This window comes from Ictidomys tridecemlineatus, chromosome 5, assembly GCF_052094955.1.
Source record: "Ictidomys tridecemlineatus isolate mIctTri1 chromosome 5, mIctTri1.hap1, whole genome shotgun sequence".
Taxonomy (NCBI): Eukaryota; Metazoa; Chordata; class Mammalia; order Rodentia; family Sciuridae; genus Ictidomys; species Ictidomys tridecemlineatus.
This window is the reverse complement of record NC_135481.1, coordinates 64,564,367-64,584,396: the sequence shown is the minus strand read 5'-3', so window position 1 is coordinate 64,584,396 and position 20,030 is coordinate 64,564,367. Positions and strand designations below refer to the sequence as shown.

Below are 20,030 nucleotides of genomic sequence, written 5' to 3'. Positions count from 1 at the left end.
TAGGAATAGATCTCATAAAATTGGGCACCATTGCACTCTTGCACACTACTACCTGGTTCCCTGAGGTCCCACTCAAGCCGTATGGACACACTCACCACTGATGAGCCAGCTCCTCTAGCAGGTTGCAATCCACCTAGTTTCCATGATAACTGGATTCTCACTTCTTCTTTTCAGACTGGATCACGAGTAACCTACTCAGTCTCTGTTCCTCTCATTTGGTTCCCCCATTCCTCCATCCCTAGCTCTCCAAGGTTGCAGGGGAAGTGTGGGGATAACTCTCTTAACTTCTCGGCAGCCTTTACAGCTGCTCACGCCTCTTGCTGCTGCTATTGCTGCGCATGCTCCAAGTGCTGCTTTCTTTGCATGCGTTCCTCAGCTCTCACCTACTAAGCTCATTGCTTTTCTTATGCTGCCAGCCACAACAAAGTCTGGGGATACTTTCAAGATGGGATCTTAATGATCTTTCCTTTTCTTTCCTCCCTTTGTCTGGTACCTATTTGCAAACAGCGCTCCTGTTATCTCCAGGTAAGAGGTGTCTTTCCCCTCTTTCCCACTTCTTGCCAGTGCCCTTGCTTGGTTTAAGATCAGTGTTCTTTGATTTACTTAATAGGAACTACAGGCTCAAGTGAACCTGACCAGTTCTCCTAAGGAATGGGAGATTTATTTCCCCACATGAAATAATTGTGAGGAAGTAAACAATTCCATGAGTATCATTTCTGTCTATGCATGTGGCTAGAGGCATAGCTGATCCTCTCTGGGACCAGGAAGAGAAACTTACCAAGGAGATAGTAGATAGTAGACTTGTACACCTGAATTCATCTGTAACTCAGGTTGTTGGGGAAGAGAGGCTGAAAGTCAAACCTGGAACCTCCTAATAAGATTGTAATGAGATTTAAAAGAAAATACTGATCCCAGGGATCCAAGAGGAAATAATCAAAAGTAGCTGTGAGAGCATAAAAAGCATTTTTTTATAAATAACCTGAAATTTTACTGATCCTGGAGATCTCCCATCTCATCACAGATGAAAGCTAAATTACTAGAATTTTGATGCATTTGTCATTGACCCTTAAAGTGACATGTGCTGTGAACAACGGGAAGAGGAGTGGGCACAGTGTTCTGGGCTGGACATAGACATTTTAGAGAATTTATTTTGTGGAGATTCTCTTGGAGAATCTAGATTCTGTATAGGATGTACATCTACTTTGAGAGTGTGCTGGTGTGACTAGAAACCGTTCACAAACATCCAATGTTATGAGCAGATAGGAAAGCATTTCCCCATATCTGGCAATGCCATAACTCTTGATGCAGGCAGAATGGGCTCCACAAGAGAGTTCCAATGTATTTTTAAAGAATGTCTTATCTCTCATCCATTCTTTGAACACAGAAAATTTTAAAGTCATTTAAGAGGAAAAGCATCTTATAGAGTTCATAGTCATACTCACCTACCGGCTACACTCTGGGCTTAGGAGGAGGCCATGGACATATCAAGGACATTTGCCTCCTTGGAGCCTAAACAACAACAACAAAAAAATGTAGGTTATGCTTATACTTTACTTTTATGGGGGAAAAAAAAAACATTGTTCCGGTTTCCTTGGCTTCTTGCAATACCAACAGGACAAGGGCCATACCCATACCCAACAGTATTTTTCATGCTTCTCCTGGGGGATTGATCTCATAACATTGGGTCTTCTCCATTTCATTCATCCTCTTGCATGAGAAGATATTTGGATTCGTCTGTTCCAGATCTTGCCTCTACCTCATACAAATATACATACAACAAAGATTGGGATTGACCTTAAGTTTCTTTATACTTTTAACACACTTTCAAATATCACTAGAAACTAAAAATTGGGGGGGGGGAACGACACTTTTTCTAGACATTCCAATCCATAGATCTTTAATTTAGAAAGCTTTGATTAGGCTTTAAATTCACTGGGAAACTCAAATTCTTATTCCTGGCAGGATAGACTGAAGTGGCTAAAATGCCTGGTGGCACTAGACACAGAAAGTCAATATGTTCATCCCGAGCTACCCACCAAGCTCAAGGGCCTGGGAGTGACAGCCCTGGCTGTATCACCTCACTTCTCAGTAAGGATACTTGCAGAGTATTCACAGCCTTGTCTGGCTTGGCAAGTTCTTTGTGCTTTCAGTACTTGTCCAATCTTCCATCTGATTCATATTCTTTCTCTCTCTTTCTTTTCGTTCCCACCTATCTTTTTTTTTTTCTATTCCTAGAACTGATAGTGTGTTTAGTCAGTCTGCATATCAGGATCACCTGTCATTTATTCTCTTCACTTGAAGTTCTGAGGAGTTCCACCAACAAGTGATCAGACTCACTATAATATTCTAAGCTGGAGACTTAACATTCTCTCAAGAAATTAATTTGATCTGAATTGAAAGCAATGCTTATTACTAAAATAGAAAAAGGCAGGAATTGCTGCCAAACCAAGATGCTAAATCAGAGTTTATATAGAGGCATGTGAATCAATCAATTAACAGATAAATACAGAGTGCCTCATGTGGGGTTGTAGGAGACCTAAAGATAGAGCATTGGTTATTTGTCAAAAAAGATTTTTTTTTTTGCTGAAAACTAAATGGAAAAACTGGCTGTCACCACAGGGGTGGACAGGTCAGTAGGTAGATGAATATCATGCCAGATGGATACAGGGATAGATTGATAGCTAGACAAGGGGTTAGACAGGTACATTTCTATGTCACTGGAGAGCTCATTATAGTGGTCTAAAGTTCTTAAGGCACATGTAAAAGTAAGACATAGGGGAACTGGGAGGGAGGGGTGGAACAACACTGTCACTGCTAAGACAGGCATCATGATACGGTGCCAAACCCTGAAAGAAGAGGAAAAAACTATTCCATTCTTTGAAGGAATCCATATGTCTTTTTCTAAGGGCTTTTTTCCAGTGTGACATGCAGACTGATTTCTAGGATTTCTGGCCTTGTGCATAGCCAGAACCCTAGATGCACACAGATATACCTTCAGAATTAACTAACCAGAGAACCAGAATAAATTAATTAAATGTAGTTAGAATGCTAGCAGGTGTCTTCTGACTTATATATAAAAGAACATACATCCTTGAGAAATACTTGTTTCCAAAAGTGGCCACCAGCACCAGAGGGGGGTTAGGACCATGGACAGCTCCCACGAAGTTTTGGGATTGCTTTTTATATTTGATGCCAGGGACAGTAATAAAACAGCAAGTGCAGAAATCAGAGACTGTGAACATTCATACCATGTCTACCAAAAAAAGAAAGAAAGAAAGAAAGAAAGAGAGAAAAGAAAAAAGAAAAAGAGAGAAAGAATAAAGAAAATAAATGTTATATAAAAATACAAGGCTCTCTCTTTAGTAACTTATATTCTTGGTTTATGGTCTTTTCCGAGAATTCTTTTTATTGCAACCTCAAGAACTTGAGCCTTGTCCCTCCCCTTGCTTCACCAATTCCCCAGTGAGAAAGAAAGAAAAAAAAAAAGATCTTCCTGGCCTCTGACCCATCTCGTCCTTCATATTATCCAAGGACTATCGAATTCCCCTGGGAGGTTTACTGTGTGGAATGAAAGCAATTAAGGAGCCGAATAAAAGAATTAATTGCATGTGAGAATGTGGACTTGGATGGGAAGATGTTTAAATGAGCTTTGAAAGAAACAGGCCGCCAAGAGCGATTTTCTAATCAAAGGGGAATAAAAAGATTCCATCTCTATTTCACTCTAATCCAGAAAACATGTCTTCATGGTGAAGTGGTCTTAAAATGGACTCACCAGATGAAGCAGAAAAAATGTCTAACTGTGCGACACGAGAATGGTAAATGAGTCAAGATGCTGAGGGACACAGAGAATGCCTCCAGAGAAAGTAAAGGAAGAACTTTATTTTATTTTATGTTTGAATAAGTATTTGTGTTCCAGAAGAAATAGGCCTCATTTGTATGGAAACACTGGGGAATCATTCATTGGAACACCATGATATTTGGGGGGAAATCTTCCAAGTGTCTCACCAGGAGGACAATCGTCTCTTGTACAAAATGTAGACACCCTGGAAACCCCCTTTCTCCTTTCCAGAGGGGAGAGAACCTGCAATGTTGGAAACAGATGTTGATGTGGACCAGCTGTTCTCTTTGGATAATTGTGCCTCCAAGAACTCTTACATGAAGTTAAACAGGCCCAACTGTTCAAAATAGTCAAATGTCAAGAGTTCAACTTTCCTTACTAGCTCCCCACAACACACTGAATGATTTGGGGGACTTTACTTGGTGCTATTTCTCAGAAGGTCTTTGAGTCATGTTGCCCACCCAGGTATACAAACAGGACTTCTTATCCAAGCCTACAAGAATCCTCTCCTGGCCCAATGGTCATGAAGTGTTTAGCACGACATACATAGAAAGAGGCAGTAAAATGCACAAAGTCCCCATTCCCAAGAGCTATTTGTTTTGTATCTGTCGCACATGTCTAATATGCTGAGCTTTAAATTGCCAAGACATGGAAAAGGTTCTAAAGCTTGCTTGATTTCCTTTTTTTTTTTTTTTTTGCAGAGGTGACAGACAGGAAGCTGACTATGGAGGAAGAGGAAGCCAAGAGGATAGCAGAGATGGGAAAGCCAATATTGGGTGAACACCCCAAACTAGAGGTCATCATTGAAGAGTCCTATGAGTTCAAGGTCAGGCCATCAGTGAGGTCTAATTCAATAATAGATCAATCAGGATGGGGGCAGAAGACCTGGGGTTCTGCTCCAGTTTCACCACTGAATATGTGAAGTTGAAGCTGAACAAATCACTTACCCACTTCAGGTGTCTCTTTCCCCATTTGTAACCTGAAACAACAGTGCTGGAAATATTGTGAAAAAAAATACAGAATATGAAATGAATAGCTAGAAAGATGGTAGATGTATCATCACAATTGTTTAATTGTATCTTTAAAACAAAGACACTAAAACTCAGTGGTGTAGGGCAAGGTTTATTGACATCAGACCCTGTTCTCTCCAAATATCCAATGTCAGGAGTCATAACCAAAAAAAAAAAAAAAAAAAAAAAAGGCAAGTAGAAGATTGCCCCAGAGGATTTAAACCAACGTGGCTGCTCCATCCATAACTTCCAGAACCCCAGGATGCAGGGCATCTTTCATTCCTCTGAAGCAGCAGGCTCCTCCTTGGTTCTGGGCACTCTAACCTCATGAGTTCAAGTTTTTCTCTCCCTGACAGACTACAGTGGACAAACTGATCAGGAAGACAAACCTGGCCTTGGTTGTGGGGACCCACTCCTGGAGGGACCAGTTCATGGAGGCCATCACTGTCAGTGCAGGTAAGAAGGGTCTAAAAATGGCCTTGCTGGGAGAAGCAGACAACCCAGGAGAAGCAAGAGCACGACACCATCAGTGGCTCACCAGTTGTTTTTTTGTTTTTGTTTTTGTTTTTGTTTTTTTTTGGGGGGGTGGCTGCATTCCATCTTCCTAGTCCTGGTGCTCAGTATTCAGCTGCTTCACTGGGTCACTTTGGAAGAGGATGGTGGGGTGACTAAAAAGAGTATGGCTGTGTCTGGCCTCAAATCTGGTCGTCCTATGTGGACCAGAGCAAGTATCCTCTTTGTCCTCAATGTCCTCATTCCAAAAGGGAACTATCACTACATTTCTCAGAAAAGCAGAAAGGGTTCAGAGTCAGGTACCAAACAAGTACACCACAAATTGTTGGGTTTTTTTTTTTTTTTTGGTCATTCCTTCTTCTCATGAACTTGATCTCCCTTTTCTATGAAATGAGGGATGATTCTGATCTCGCAAGATAGGGGTCAGGAGTTTTCAAAATGCTTTACATTGACTCTTGAACAAATCTCCTCCCTGGATGACTCCAAACCTCTACTTCAGCATTGACTGACAGCCCAGCCAGGAGTCCCAGAGGCCTGCAGGTACATTAGAATGGGAATGAACAGAGTCTCCCAACCACCCCACATTGCCTCTCAGCATCACTGAGGCCTCTTTGTACTGCTGAGCACTACTGGCCTTGTCTTTTTTCAGGAGGTTTTGTTGTCATAGCAACTCACAGGGTCACATCCCCAAGGCCCCAGAGCCAGAGCAAAAGTACCGCCAGGAAGAAAGGTTTGCTGCTGCTGCTGCTGCTGCCCTACTTTCACATCGATCCTTCCATTGCCCCCTCTGATGACCTGACAGTGCCCCTCAAGAGACAGTAAACAGAATGTAGTCCACAGAATCTACCCTTCTCCTTTTACCAATGCAGGAACTGAGCTTCAAAAACAATAGATAATGTACCCTAGTTACAGATTTTCTTTGTGGTAAAACTGGAATTGGAACCCAGTTCCTGATTGCTGTTCTTTAGAAACTCAGCTTCTACCCATTATGCCCAAACGTGACGAGCTGATCTTGACCAGGAACTGAGAGGCGACAGCACATCTCTTCTGAGATGCTGAATGGGCAACTCTGCTCATGTTTCCTGGCAAGGACAATCGAGGCCCATTCCCCGCTCTGTCCCATGGGGTACTTGGAAAAGGGTACTGGCTCTCTGGTAAACCTGCATGATCTGGAATGACAGCCATCTGAGGATGGATAATGACCAGACATACGATGTTTATCAGAGAAGCCGGTCCAGATAATCCGAGGGGAGCCTCATTGGCATCCAGTGAAGAGTGAGCACAGAGTGCATTTTCTTTTCTGGGCCTCGGAGTCAAATACAGCCTGCTCCATCCTCCCTTCCTCCTCTTCCATGACCTTGCTCTTCTCGTGTTCTCCCACCCTGTCGACCTCTTTGTCTCTTCTCTTCCTTGTTCCCTTGCTCTTTCTCCCAATCTCATTTTGTGCCTGCATCCAAATTGACAACCAAATGACCAAATTGTTTCCCATTTCCTGGCTGTTTTCCAATGTCCACACCCCGTGTGGGTCACCAGATGCCCAGAGAGAGCTGTAGACCCCCTCTGGTCAATGACGCCTGCAATGTGGGATGGACTTGATTTTCCCTGAATGAGGATCTGATCTCACTCACTGTCCTTTCTGGGACTTGCTTATCTTGTCTCCAGCAGGGGATGAGGATGAGGATGAGTCAGGGGAGGAGAGGCTGCCATCCTGCTTTGACTACGTCATGCACTTCCTGACGGTCTTCTGGAAGGTGCTGTTTGCCTGCGTGCCCCCCACGGAGTACTGCCACGGCTGGGCCTGCTTCGTGGTCTCCATCCTCATCATCGGCATGCTCACCGCCATCATCGGGGACCTGGCCTCCCACTTTGGCTGCACAATTGGTCTCAAGGATTCAGTCACAGCTGTTGTTTTTGTGGCATTTGGTACCTCTGTGCCAGGTGAGAGGAGAGAGGGGCTTGAGTCTGCAAAGGGGAATGGCCTGGTTCACATGAGCCCTGTGCTCTGCCTCATCTTCTTTGGCATCGCAGATCTGAGTGTAACAGAACCTCTGCGCTTACAGTGCACAAAAGTCCATCAAGGGGATGAATGACAATATTAATAAGGATGACTAACATTTATGGAGCACTTTTGATGTGACAGGCACTATGGATGCTAAAAAAGTCTACATCCCTGCCATGCTTACCAAGACCTTATTAAATAGGGAAAGTTATTATCCCCACATAACAAATGAGAAAACTGAGGTCCATGGAGCTTAAGCTACCTGCCCAAAGTAAGTGGCCCAAATTTCTTAATCTCTCTATTACATTAACAGGGCACACAAACAATGTCATTCAAAGAAGGTAGACACTGTTCTTCCATTTACCGCTGGCAGTCTCTGAGAGACGAAAGATCAACCTGCCTGAAAATGTCACAACAGAAATGTCCACAAGCATTCTTGGTCTCTTCTATTTGTAAGGACACCTGTGAATACAAAGTGTCCCCTAGCAGGACAGGCAAAGAAAGCTTAGTGAGATTTGCCCTTTCATATGATGAATTGCATAGTATTTATTTCCTTCTAAATACTCAAAGACTAACGGGAGTAGGTGTCACTAATTCATTTATTAGACAAATATTTACTGAGCTCCTATTACGCCTGATACAGTAGAGTGCTAGTTGCTGGGGCTGTTAGGAGAGACTACAGATGTTGCTTTAGTCAGCTTTTTTGCTGCGGTAACAAAAAGATCTGACCAGCACAATTGTAGAGGAGGAAATGTTTCTCTGGGGGCTCATGGTTTCAGAGGTCTCAGTTCGTAGACAACTGACTCCATTCCTTGGGGCTCAAGATGAAGCAGAACAACATGGCAAGAGAGTATAACAGAGGAAAGTGGCACTCATGATGATCAGAAAGCAGAGAGAGAGAGAGAGAGGCTCCACTCGCCCGTACAAATATATACCCCAAAGCCACGCCCCTGATGCCCCACCTCCTCCAGCCATCACTTAGTTAATCCCATCATGGATCAATTCACTGATTAGTTTAAGGCTCTCACAACTTAACACCTCCTCCTAACATCCCCAACCTCCACCAACCCTCTCACATTGTCTCACATGTGATCTTTTGGGGGACATATCACGTATGGGATAATACCAGATGTGTTTCCTTTCCCACCCCAAGTTTATAATCCAGGTAAAGGAGAAAGACTACATTCAAATGCTGTGATTAAAATGATCTCAATAAGTGATATAAAGAGAAAGATATAAACCAGGGAGACTTGGGCTAGGCTGGGGTCAGGGATGGCTTCCAAGGGAAATCATATGGAAGCTGGGCCTGAGTGAGAAGCAGGAATTAACTAATGCAGCCTCATACAATTAATCAAAAGCCTTATACAATTTGGTTGGGACCTCCAGGGCATCTGAACCCTGAACTCCTCCCAGCTTCAACTGCCCCAGGGAGAAGCAGAGGATATCCTTCTATTTGAGGGGTGAGGCTAAATCTCACTGGGCAGGAATCTGCTGGCTGAACCAAGGGAAGCCCTCTCTGAACCAAGAAAATTTACCCTCCTGGAGAGTAACTAAATCTATGTCACACTTTAGGAAAACCTTTTCTTCAAACCTCAGCACAGACTGTGGGTTTGTTAGTGATGCAAGAGGTTTGGTTATCATGGAAATAAATTGAGTGATAAGAAATTAGAGCCAGGCACTGTAGTGCACATCTATAATCCCAGAGGCTCAGGAGGGTAAGGCAAGAGGATCGCAAGTTCAAAGCCGGCCTCAGCAACTTAGCAAGGTCCTAGGCAACTTAGCAAGAACCTGTCTCAAAATAAAAAATAAAGAAAAGGGCTGGGGATGTGGCTCAGTGGTTAAGCACCTCTGGGTTCAATTCTTGGCACCAAAAAGAGAAAGAAAAGGAAAGAAAGAGAGAGAGAGAGAGAGAGAGAGAGAGAGAGAGAGAGAGAGAGAGAGAGAGAAAGAAAGAAAGAAAGAAAGAAAGAAAGAAAGAAAGAAAGAAAGAAAGAAAGAAAGAAAGAAAGAAAGAGGGAGAGGGAGGGAGGGAGGGAGGAAGAAAGGAAGAAATTAGATGGATGATACAGGCAAGATTTAGTATATGAGATGCCCTGTGATCACTGTTCTCCAGGCATTGAGAGACCCAAGCCAGCAGAGGGAAAAGAGCAGATATGGGGAAAAGAATAGATGTGGGAATAAATAATAGAGGATTGAGTGCAAGGTCACGGGCAAGAAAGGGCAAGAGGTTTTCTCCAGGAGATCTGAGAAAACTGGCAATGTTGAGGCAAGTCCGGAGAAACCAGCCAGGGAGGTGTCTTGAGGTATTTCCAAATCCTGGCAATTGGTCCAAAAAATAGCTAACAGCACTTGGAGCATTGGGAAGTTGATGCTATGGTCCACATCTGATTTCACAGCTGGCTGGTGCTCTTTGGTTGAAGGTCAATGGTAGGAACCTTACATGAAAGTCAAGTTTCTTGCTAACTTCCTTTGTGACCTTGGGTAGATCCTTGACCCTTATTTTCCTTACCTACAAAATAAAAGTAATGGGCTAGATGTCCCTGGCGATCCTCCCTGGGCCTACAACCTGTGCCAAGATCCAAAGGCAAATATCCTTCAAGTCTTTGTGATCCATATACTAACAGCAAAGAGAGAACCCCGTCTTCCTTGAGTCCACAGCTTACCCTGCTTGTCCTTGGTGCCTGAAAATCAATGCCCACCCCCCTCCCCAGCCTATAGGCATTGCTCAGACAATTATAATCAGGCATCCACGTTAAGCAGTTTCCCAGGATGTCAAACATTCCCAGAATGTTCCCTGGGAAGACATTCTAAAATGGCGAACTCTCCTTAATGAAAAAAGTAATCAAAACAGAACAATGAATCCTTTTGGTGAATATCAGGACTAGATGGCTCTTAGTAATCTTTCAGGACTAGGAAGCCCAAATCAGCAGTGGGACCTGCCCAAGGCCACACAGCTCATTAAGGGACAGAACTGGCCGTGGCCCCTTAGCTCCTGCTGCCAGGGTGCCCTGGGGCATACTTGAAGAAAGGCCCTCCACATCTCAGACTCCCACCAGCTCCCGTTTGTCTGTGTCCTTTTCCAGATACATTTGCCAGCAAAGCCGCCGCCCTCCAGGATGTGTACGCAGACGCCTCCATCGGCAACGTTACTGGCAGCAACGCCGTCAATGTCTTCCTGGGTATTGGCCTGGCCTGGTCCGTGGCCGCCATCTACTGGGCCCTGCAGGGACAGGAGTTCCACGTGTCCGCAGGCACACTGGCCTTCTCCGTCACCCTTTTCACCATCTTTGCATTTGTCTGCATCAGTGTGCTCTTGTACCGACGGCGGCCCCACCTGGGTGGGGAGCTCGGTGGCCCCCGCGGCTGCAAGCTGGCCACGACGTGGCTCTTTGTGAGCCTGTGGCTCCTCTACATACTCTTTGCCACACTGGAGGCCTACTGCTACATCAAGGGGTTCTGAGCGCCAGAACCAGGCCTCCGGCAGGGCAGGCCAAGAACTTTCTTCCAAGAGAAGGGCACTTTCCCAACAGTGACCTTCCCAGGCTGAGCAGCCCTGCGGAGGCAGCATCAGGGCCGAGCCCCAGGAACCTCACCTGACCTAGGCCCTGGCCACACTCTGAAAGGGCCAAGTCTTCATCAGATAGAACGGAGGAGACACCCACTTTCCAAAGTATTTCATTAAATACAAACCAACAACAGCAACAGATCCACCTCTGTCTTCTCACTCCTACTCCTATCCCTGACCCAACAAAGGGCAGACCCTGTGTCCTTCTAGTCCACCTTCGGATTATTCCTTTGCCTCGAGTTTCTTTGAGGACAGGGTTTCTCCTGTCTCTCCACTGGGATGTGTCACGATTCTCCCATCCAGCTGGTGAGGCGCGAACAGGAACCAAACCACGCGGCTGGTCTGGGTTCTCTTTTCATCCCAATCATTAGGGTGGTTGTTTTCATTTCTCCCATCGGGCTTTGCTGGTTGTTTTGTCTTTGTCTCTTCTTTCTGAAGTTAGTGACAAAGTGCCGTGAAAGAATCCCAGGTCCAAGGCGACAGATGGAGGCATGAATTTTCAGAAACGCACCTCCCACTTTCACAGGGTCACAGAGGTCCAGCAAGGTCCTGTCTCCCATCTCTTTTTTTTTTTCCTCCGTGTTGTTTGGAGGACTGGGTGGCGTTTGAGCGGAAATGAGCTCTCACACCCACGTGGAAAGCGGGTGGAGCTTTCTTTGCTTGCGTGGAAATCAAATCCAAACCCAAAAGCAATTGTCCTCTTCCCTGTTCACGTCTCTCCGGTTCTATATGTCACTGTGTCCGTGTCTGTATGTGGATCCTCCTGCAAGAAAATCCACCGAGGGGGTGATGGGACAAAAATAGAAACCGTACATAATGACAAAGGGCAGCTGAGGAGACAAAAGGGGCACATGCCTTCTGGAACATCTCTGACTTTGTATCTGAAGCAGGAGAGAAGAGGTGTCCGACCCAATGAGATCTTTAAAGAAAAAGACGATATTTAAAATGTCAGCCTTCTGAGAAATGTGGGCTACACCAGCCCCTCACCTCCTAATGGGCCATACATAGAGAGCTGCCTAAATTTCTTCAAGTGATGCAAGTTTGAGGGTTATAAGACAGCAAGGGGCTCCTTCCACCTCTCCTGGCCCTCGAGCCACATTTGAAAATTTTTGCACAGGATGGGAACTGGAATTCCTCATTTCTCCCATGTTCCTGCTTGTTTTGAAAACCTCATGAAGCTTTTTTTCCAGCCTGTGAGGTATTTCTTGCCCCCCCTAAGAGAGTCTCAGTCTCTCTAATCCCGTGGAGCCTGAGAGGGTAGAAAAAAAGAGATGGACATGCCCCAAGGAAATTTTCCTGATGACTTTTGAGAGGACCTGGCTTTACAAACACACACACACACACCAGTGAACACACAGACATCACCACAGAACTGCCCACGGATCTTTAGGCTTTCTGCATTGACATAAATACATTTTCTAAAGGGGGAGGGATAAATTAAAAAAAAAAAAACACCTGTTTAATTTTAAACACTTTTTTTAAGAAAAAAAAATAACTGAAAAAGAAACAGTGCTCATGTCATAAGCTATGTTGACAGTTGCCAGTGGAAATGTTGGGTTGGTTTTAAAAAAAAAAAAAAAAGAAATAAAAGCTCTACTTATATCTCTACATATAGCTCGCTTCTCCCTGTGTTTCTTCAGCAAATGGTCCAGGGATCACCCTGGGTTACTTCTGAAGCGGGTGCAACCGAGGTGAGGTGAAAGTGTCATTTCCCGTCACAGTCAGGTGCCAATGTACTTTTTTAAGCACAAAAATTTTAGGGAAATGCCAGCTGTCACAGCTTGGACTTTTAAGAAGCTGGAGGACATACAGACGGAGAGCTGTGGGGATAGAGGGGAGGGCACAGCGGGGGAAGATCCCAGTTAGGAAACCGGGGCCCCATATTGATTTCCAAGACACACATACTCCACATTCACGCACTCACCATTCATTCAACCAAAAGCACTTTGGACGCCCTCCACACGTTGAGATAGGTTCTGGTGACGCAAAGAAGAGGAAGAGATCTGACCACCAGAAACTCACAGTCTAGAGGGCGAAGCAAAGGTCCTTTTAATAAAGGCTGTTTGGGTTAACAACAGCAGAAACCCATTACAATAAGTTCAGAGAAATGGAGGAGGGCCTGGGAAGGCCAGGGAGGGGGATCCTGTAGAACTCAAAGCAGGAGCACAGCAGGCCTCAGGGGCCTGAAAGCCCTCGGGAACCCAGACAACTGACCGCTCCCCCCCAAAAAAAAAAAAAAAACTACAAGGTCTCTCCCCTCCTGGTTTCCCTGTTTTTTAGGCCCCTCCTTTTCCTCTGCCTCACAAAGAGCTTCCTGGTTTGCTTGTCTGACACAGGGTCCAGCACAGTCACCAGCCCTGATGGCATTTCATGACCTCACTCCCAGCTTCACTCCCACTGCTAACTGGAACATCCCCTTTTCTCATCTGAGCCCAAATTCTCAATGAAGAGAACACAGCTCATTCCCAGAAGGCCATTTCCGGAAGGCAGACCTCTTTGTAGGAGGCTGCGGTGGCGGCCCGGGCCCCTGTGGAGTGACTGTTGTGCATCCGATTTCCATTCCTGGTCCAAATGATTCAGGTAAGGAAAGGAGGGTGGGGATCCCGATGGCCCCTTCCAAAAGCTGCAGGATGGGAAAGAGCTTATGAAGCCCGGGAACACCAAGGTACAAAAGAGAAATGGCTGTCAGAGGGGCCGAGCCGGAGTCCTGTGGGAACACACTGGAAAGAAAGACTAACTCAGCCCAGAGGAGCCGGGAAAGGCCTCCCAGAGAGCGTGACCTTTAGGAAGGATCTTGAAGGAAGAAAAAATAGTGAGTCACTCCTGTGAGAGGGCTTGGTATTGAGGGACAGACACAAAAGGAACAGCGTGCTCACAGGCACAGGCTGAAACAGAATAGGGTGTGGTCACAGAGTGGCAAGAGCTGCTGGGGGTGGAGGAAAGGCAGGTGGGTCCTGGCTGTGGCCCCTGGGTATGTCTGAGAAAGTTTTAGGCCCAGGAGTGGTCATGAGTTGGTGATGAAGGCTCTTCTCTAACTTCTTTCTCTGGATTGAGGGTTTTTAACCTTTGCCTAAGTTTAAACTTCTGGCACGGAAAAAGCTGCATCAGGAGCACAAGTCCTGATGTAGAAGCAATAACTAGGGGACAATGGGATCTGTAAGACAATGGCATTAAAAAAGCAGACAGACAGAGGGTCTTGGATAAAAGGCTCATTCAGTATTTTTTTCATGCCACCCAGTTGAAAATGAATAAAAACCTTTGAGCTGATTAAGTGGTAGATGCAAAATCATGAAATCCATTTGTGTCCGTCCCTTGCCTTTTTTTGGAGTCCTTTCTGGATTATCCAGATGCTAGGCTTTGTCAAGAGGGAAGTAAGCCACAGCAAATGGGGCTGAAAGGAGCAGCCCAGGAACCTGAAGTTGCTCACTGAGGATGCTGGGGCCAGTCAGATGCCACCAGCATCAACAGTGTCATCAACTCTGAGGACTTGAGTCAACGCTTCTCCTGTCCCATCACAGTAACAGAGGACCACTGAAGTCAATTGCTTCCAGGTTTAACATTGAGATTCTAGAATATATCCAGAAGCTCTGTGTGCATGCGTGTGCATGTCTGTGTGTGTGTGTGTGTGTGTGTGTGCGCGCGCACATATGAACAAGCACACATGCACAAAGGGCCTGGCAACCTTGATTGACAACAGTATTGTACACGTCCCTTTGTATCACCCTAGTCCTGCGGCCTGTATGTTATTTGTCGCACACACGATCATCGTCAGCACCTTTTACCGAACTAGCCACACGCCTTAGTCTCACTTATTTTCAGGGCACTGTTAGCTGATGTAATAAATCAACTCTGATATTTCAGGGGCTTAGAAAAAGGAAAGTTTATTTCTCCCTCATGTGATAATCCAGTGAGGATGGCTTTTGATCAGCCGGTGGCTTTCTTCCACATGATGATTCAGGGACTCCATTTTCTCTCCTGTTGTAACTCTGCCAGTCTCTGGGGCCTTGGAGTCTTCTTCGTTCAGCAGCAGATGGGAAGAAAATTAGAGATGGTGCATACACTCCAAACTGCCTTGGCTCTGAAGGAAGGCTCATCACTTTTGCTCATACTCTATTAGTAAAAGAACCTATTTTAACCCAAATGCCAAGGAGATTGAGAAGCATGGTCCTTGGCTGGGCAGCCGCTTCCCAATGACATGCTATGCCATGGAAGGATGAATGGCTTATGAGTGTTTGCCCCACCCATGATCACTCTGTGGGTAAGGATGGATATTTTTTACCTCCAGGGCCAAGAGAAAGCTGATATTTGTCTATGTGGGTTCCAAAAACCTTTCATAAGCCGGGCACGGTGGCACATGCTTGTAATCCCAGCAGCCCAGGAGGCTGAGGCAGGAGGATCGCAAGTTCAAAGCCAGCCTCAGCACCTTAGTGAGGCCCTAAGCATGATCTCTTCTGAAAAGCATCAGAATAAAGAAAGAGAGAAAGCTGGAATTTTGGGACACTGGATCTAGGCAAAGAAATCCACAGAGAAGCAGGCTGTGTCCAAGGAGGGGAAGCAGGAGAAGCCAGCCTGCAACTGGTCCCTCGACTTCTCTGGCCCCCTTCTCTGCTCAGTCTCCATCCTTACTGAGGAGCTTCCTCTAGGGGCACCTGGATAGACCATCTGAGGGCAGATGGGAAATCTGATAATTACTGATAATTAATGAGGGCGTGTCATCTGGCCCCAGGGAAAGATGATTCAAAAAACACCTTCTTGGGAAAGTGTACCCAAAAAATACTCCTGGGAAACTGCACTGGTCTGTATGACAGGTGGTACTTCCTGCATTTTCAGAAGGGAACAGGGAGATAGAATCCTGATCTATAATAATATACCTCAGACTGGGTACTTTATATTTTTAAAAGGTTTGTTTAGCTCATAGCACTGAAGGTCCAAGTCTATGGCACTTGTATCTGCTCAGATTCCCTTGAGAGACTTGGGCATCACAACATGGCCAAGAAATGAAAGGGGAAACCCAGGATCACTTTACCACTGATCTATAAACCCATCCCTTTTTATTTATTTTTTTTTATTTTGAGACAGGCCTCACTAAGTTGCTGAGGCTGGCCCCAAACTTTCAATCCTCCTGTCTCAGCCTCCCAAGTTGCTGTGATTATAGGCATGCACCACCACAATGGCTTAGTTGCCCTTTTTGTGTGACAAGAATGGTAGAGATCTACTCTCTTAGCAAATTTCAAGAATGTATTCCATATATTTTAACCACAGTCTTCATGCTGCACATTAGATGTCTAGAACCTATTCATCTGATAACTACAAGTTTGTATCCTTTAGACAACCTCTCCCCATTTCCCTCACCCAATCCCTGGTGATCATCCTTCTAGTCTCTGTTTCATGAATTTGACTTTGGTGAATTCCACTTATAAGTGAGATCATGTGGCATTTTTACCTTTCTCTGCTTGGCTTATTTCACTTATCGTGTCTTCTAGGTTCACCCTCAATATACAAATGACAGGATTTCCTTCTATTTTTAAGGTTTAGTAATAGTCCATTTATATATGTACCACTATTTATCCATTCATCTGTCAACAGACATTTGAGTTGTTTCCATATTTTGACTATTCAATGAACTGGGTACAAAGATCTCTCTTTGGGATACTGATTTCATTTTTCTTTGTAATGATAATATTCAGTCAGTTTTTAATTTGTTCTAATAAGTATATATGACAGCAGAATGCATTTTGATTCATATACAAATGGAGCACAACTTTTCATTTCTTTGTTTGTACACGATGTATAGTCACACCATATGTGCAGTCATACATGTACTGAGGGTAATTATGTCCATCTCATTCCACCATCTTTCCTGCCCCCATGACTACCCACTTCCTCTGACTCGTCTTTGCCCAATCAAAGTTCCTCCATTCTCCCCATGCTCCCCCAATTATAGACCAGCATCCACTAATCAGAGAGAACTTTCTGCCTTTGTTTTTTTTTGGGGGGGGAATGGCTTAATTCACTTAGCATGATATTCTCCAACTCCATCCATTTGCCTGCAAATGCCATAATTTTATTCTCTTTTAATGCTGAATAATATTCCATTGTGCATATATACCACAGGTTTTTTTAAAATCCATTTATCTAATGAAGGGCATCTAGGTTGGTTCCACAGTTTAGCTATCGTGAATTGAGCTGCTATAAACATTGATGTGGCTGCATCACTATAGCATGCTGATTTTAAGTCCTTTGGGAAAAGACTGAGGAGTGGGATAGCTGGGTCAAATGGTGGTTCCATTCCAAGTTTCCTAAGGAATCTCCACACTGCTCTCCAGAGTGGTTGCACCAATTTGTAGTCCCACCAGCAATGTATGAGTGTGCCTTTTCCCCACATCTTTGCCAATGCTTATTATTGCTACAGACAGTTCTCAGAGGAAGATATACAATCGACCAGCAAACACAGGAAAAAGTGTTCAACTGATTTCATTTTCCAATGGATTAATCTACTAATGAGATTAGCACTTTCATGATTCAAGCACTTTCCAAAACTCCACCTCAGGACATTGCTGTGTTGGGGACTATTATGATTTGGATAGGAGATGTCCCCTCAAAGCTCCTGTATGAATGAAGGAGTATTCAGAGATAAAATGGTTGGATTATGAAAGCTATACCCAGTTCATCTTAGTTTGAATGGACTAACTGGGTGGTAAACTGTAGGTAGGTGGAACATGGCTGGAGGAGGTGGTCACTGGGACATGCCCTGGAAGGGTGCATTTTTCCCTGCAGTCCCTTCCCCTTGACTCTGCGGCTTCCTGGCGGCCATGAATGGAAGAGCCCTCCTGCCCCATGCCCTTCTGCCATTGATGTCCTGTCTTACCTTGGACTCAGAGAAGAAGAGTCAACCCACCATGGACTAAATCTCTGAAATGGTGAGCTCAAAATAAACTTTTCCTTCCCTAAATTGTTCTTGTTGGTTGTTTTGGTCACAGTGACAAAACAACAACAACAACAACAATAACAACAACAACAAAACCTGATTAACACATACCTAGAAATAGTGCTGCATTTTTCTGAAAAATCTAGGAAGAAGTCGACTCAAGGTAGACTATTCTGGTGCCTCAAAATCCTCAATTTCTGTTTTCTACTCCTGGTCCTTTCTGCTCATCTTACTTTCTTACTTCTACCTGAGTGGGAAAACAATGGAAGCTGGTCCTCACCCTGCCATCTTTCTTACAAACTGACCATTACGTGAATGGAATTTTTCCACACTGTGGTAAATATTCATTCTCTTCCCATGATCAGTACCTCTAACTCATTCAATCAATTTTTCTTTCTGTGACTGTGGGGCGGCAGTTAAAATCTTGAAGAACTTGAAGAGCTTGATCCATGCAATGCTTTGTTAAAAATTGGAAGAGTTGTTAATACTTAAAAACTGAAATATTTTGTAAAAAAATCTGGATCTGGGCTTTTCTGATCACACTGAGTGTTAATGATTTTATGTGCTAATAAGTGGCCACCCCACGTACACGGGGTCTACCTCCTCAATTCCCCAGATTTCCTATCCAACCCATCTCTCTCATTTAAGTGACCATCCTGGCACTGAAGCTATTTGTGTGACACCTGCTATGGGGTCAAGGCCTATAGAATTACATTTTGGACCTTCACATGCTGGTGCTTGCCCTCAGCACTCTGTAGGGTTTGAGTCCCAAGTCTACCTGTGAATTTTTAAACAGGTGATGACTTCCCTGGTTCTCATTTTTCTCAATAAAAAAATGCAGGGTTGCAAAAATTAAACGAATCCTTGTCAAGTCAATTACCATGGTACATAGTATATACATACCCTAGAAGTGTTAGGCTTGTAAATTAATACCTGGAGAGATGACCAGTGGTCACCAGGACTTCCAAGTCATACCAACCCCAGGTCATAGTGAAAAATTAAGACAGACAAGCTTGGTATCAATGAAAGAGCAATCCAGAAAGAGCCAGAAGGCCACATCAGGTCTTGCATGCTAATAAGTAAGGCAGATAATGGTAAGCAAAAACAACTTGTGGACTTCAAGAAAGAAGGGAGGCCCTGGGAGAAGTTGAGGAATCTGTCCAAGGACATTTCACAAGTGGCACTTCATATCTAGGTCTACTGAGATCCAAGATCTAGGTCTACTGAGGTCCAAGATCCTACCACCTTCACACACTCTTATTGGGTATGAAATGAAGTCATTATTTACAGAAGAAAATAAAGACCATAACAGTATGCTCTGTCTTGATTATCCCAGGACTTTCACAGTTTTAGCACTGAAAGTCTTGTGTCCCAGGAAATCCCCCAGTCCTGGGAAACTGGGATGGTTGGTTAACCTCAAATATTAAGATTCTTACAGAGCTACAAAATGGCAGACTCTATACATTCACCTTCTGCTATGTCATGCTGTCACCTTTTCCAACGATTCCACCCAGCATCTAAACTGGGCAAAGTTCTTTACTTGGTGGGATCATGAAAACCTTCATGGTTCTTGGCATGTTGCTCAGATTTTCATTGATCAGTACTTTTGAGTAAGAGAGCTTGAAAATACACACTAAACGAATCCCCAAGTTTCAAACACAGTCCTTCTTAATCTCATTGTGTAACAGCAACCCAATTTCCTGCAAGTAATTACCCTACCCAATTCAGTGAATCCAAAATGGCTAGGGGAAGGCTCAGCTTCTTTTTCATCAGAACCATAACTATGGTTCTTGTGGAAGCATTTATCCCTTGGACATTGGTACCTATAAACTTACTAAGCCCAAGACTTAGAAACAGAAATCAAAAATTCGTAAGTAGATTATTAGATTCAGAAATGATCCTATCCCTTTCCCCTTGATGTCAAGACCTATGAATCCTATGTAGAGGCAGACAACACTAAATATTAAAGAATGTAAGTTAGAACATATACAGTAAGATAGCACAATAATTTCACAAGGTATTATCTCCTAGCTTGTGCTGTAATTGAGTCTGCATCAAGCCATCCCACCCAAGGTCAAGCCTCCTTTGGATAATAGAAAATATGGTCAGACCCGCACCTCTGGTTAGAGACATGTTGTAGAAGATGCCATAAGGCATTCTGAGTCCATAAAGCAGAT

The 20,030-nt window shown here is 44.3% G+C and overlaps 1 protein-coding gene across 9 annotated transcripts in view; it reads left to right on the top strand.

Moving 5' to 3' along the window:
- Positions 1 to 11,064, top strand: part of Slc8a3 (solute carrier family 8 member A3) — a 133,282-nt gene extending 122,218 nt beyond the window's left edge. For 5 of the 9 annotated variants that reach the window (XM_078050128.1, XM_005322845.5, XM_021724843.3 and 2 more), the window contains 5 exons: positions 508 to 525; positions 4,540 to 4,664; positions 5,205 to 5,304; positions 7,024 to 7,299; positions 10,444 to 11,064. In XM_078050128.1, the coding sequence (XP_077906254.1) occupies positions 508 to 525; positions 4,540 to 4,664; positions 5,205 to 5,304; positions 7,024 to 7,299; positions 10,444 to 10,820 (896 nt within the window). In that variant the 3' untranslated portion in view covers positions 10,821 to 11,064. The remainder of the gene's footprint in view (positions 1 to 507; positions 526 to 4,539; positions 4,665 to 5,204; positions 5,305 to 7,023; positions 7,300 to 10,443) is intronic. The other 4 variants (XM_005322846.5, XM_040276464.2, XM_021724844.3 and 1 more) reach the window with 3 other exon arrangements.
- Positions 11,065 to 20,030: the final 8,966 nt, after the last annotated feature.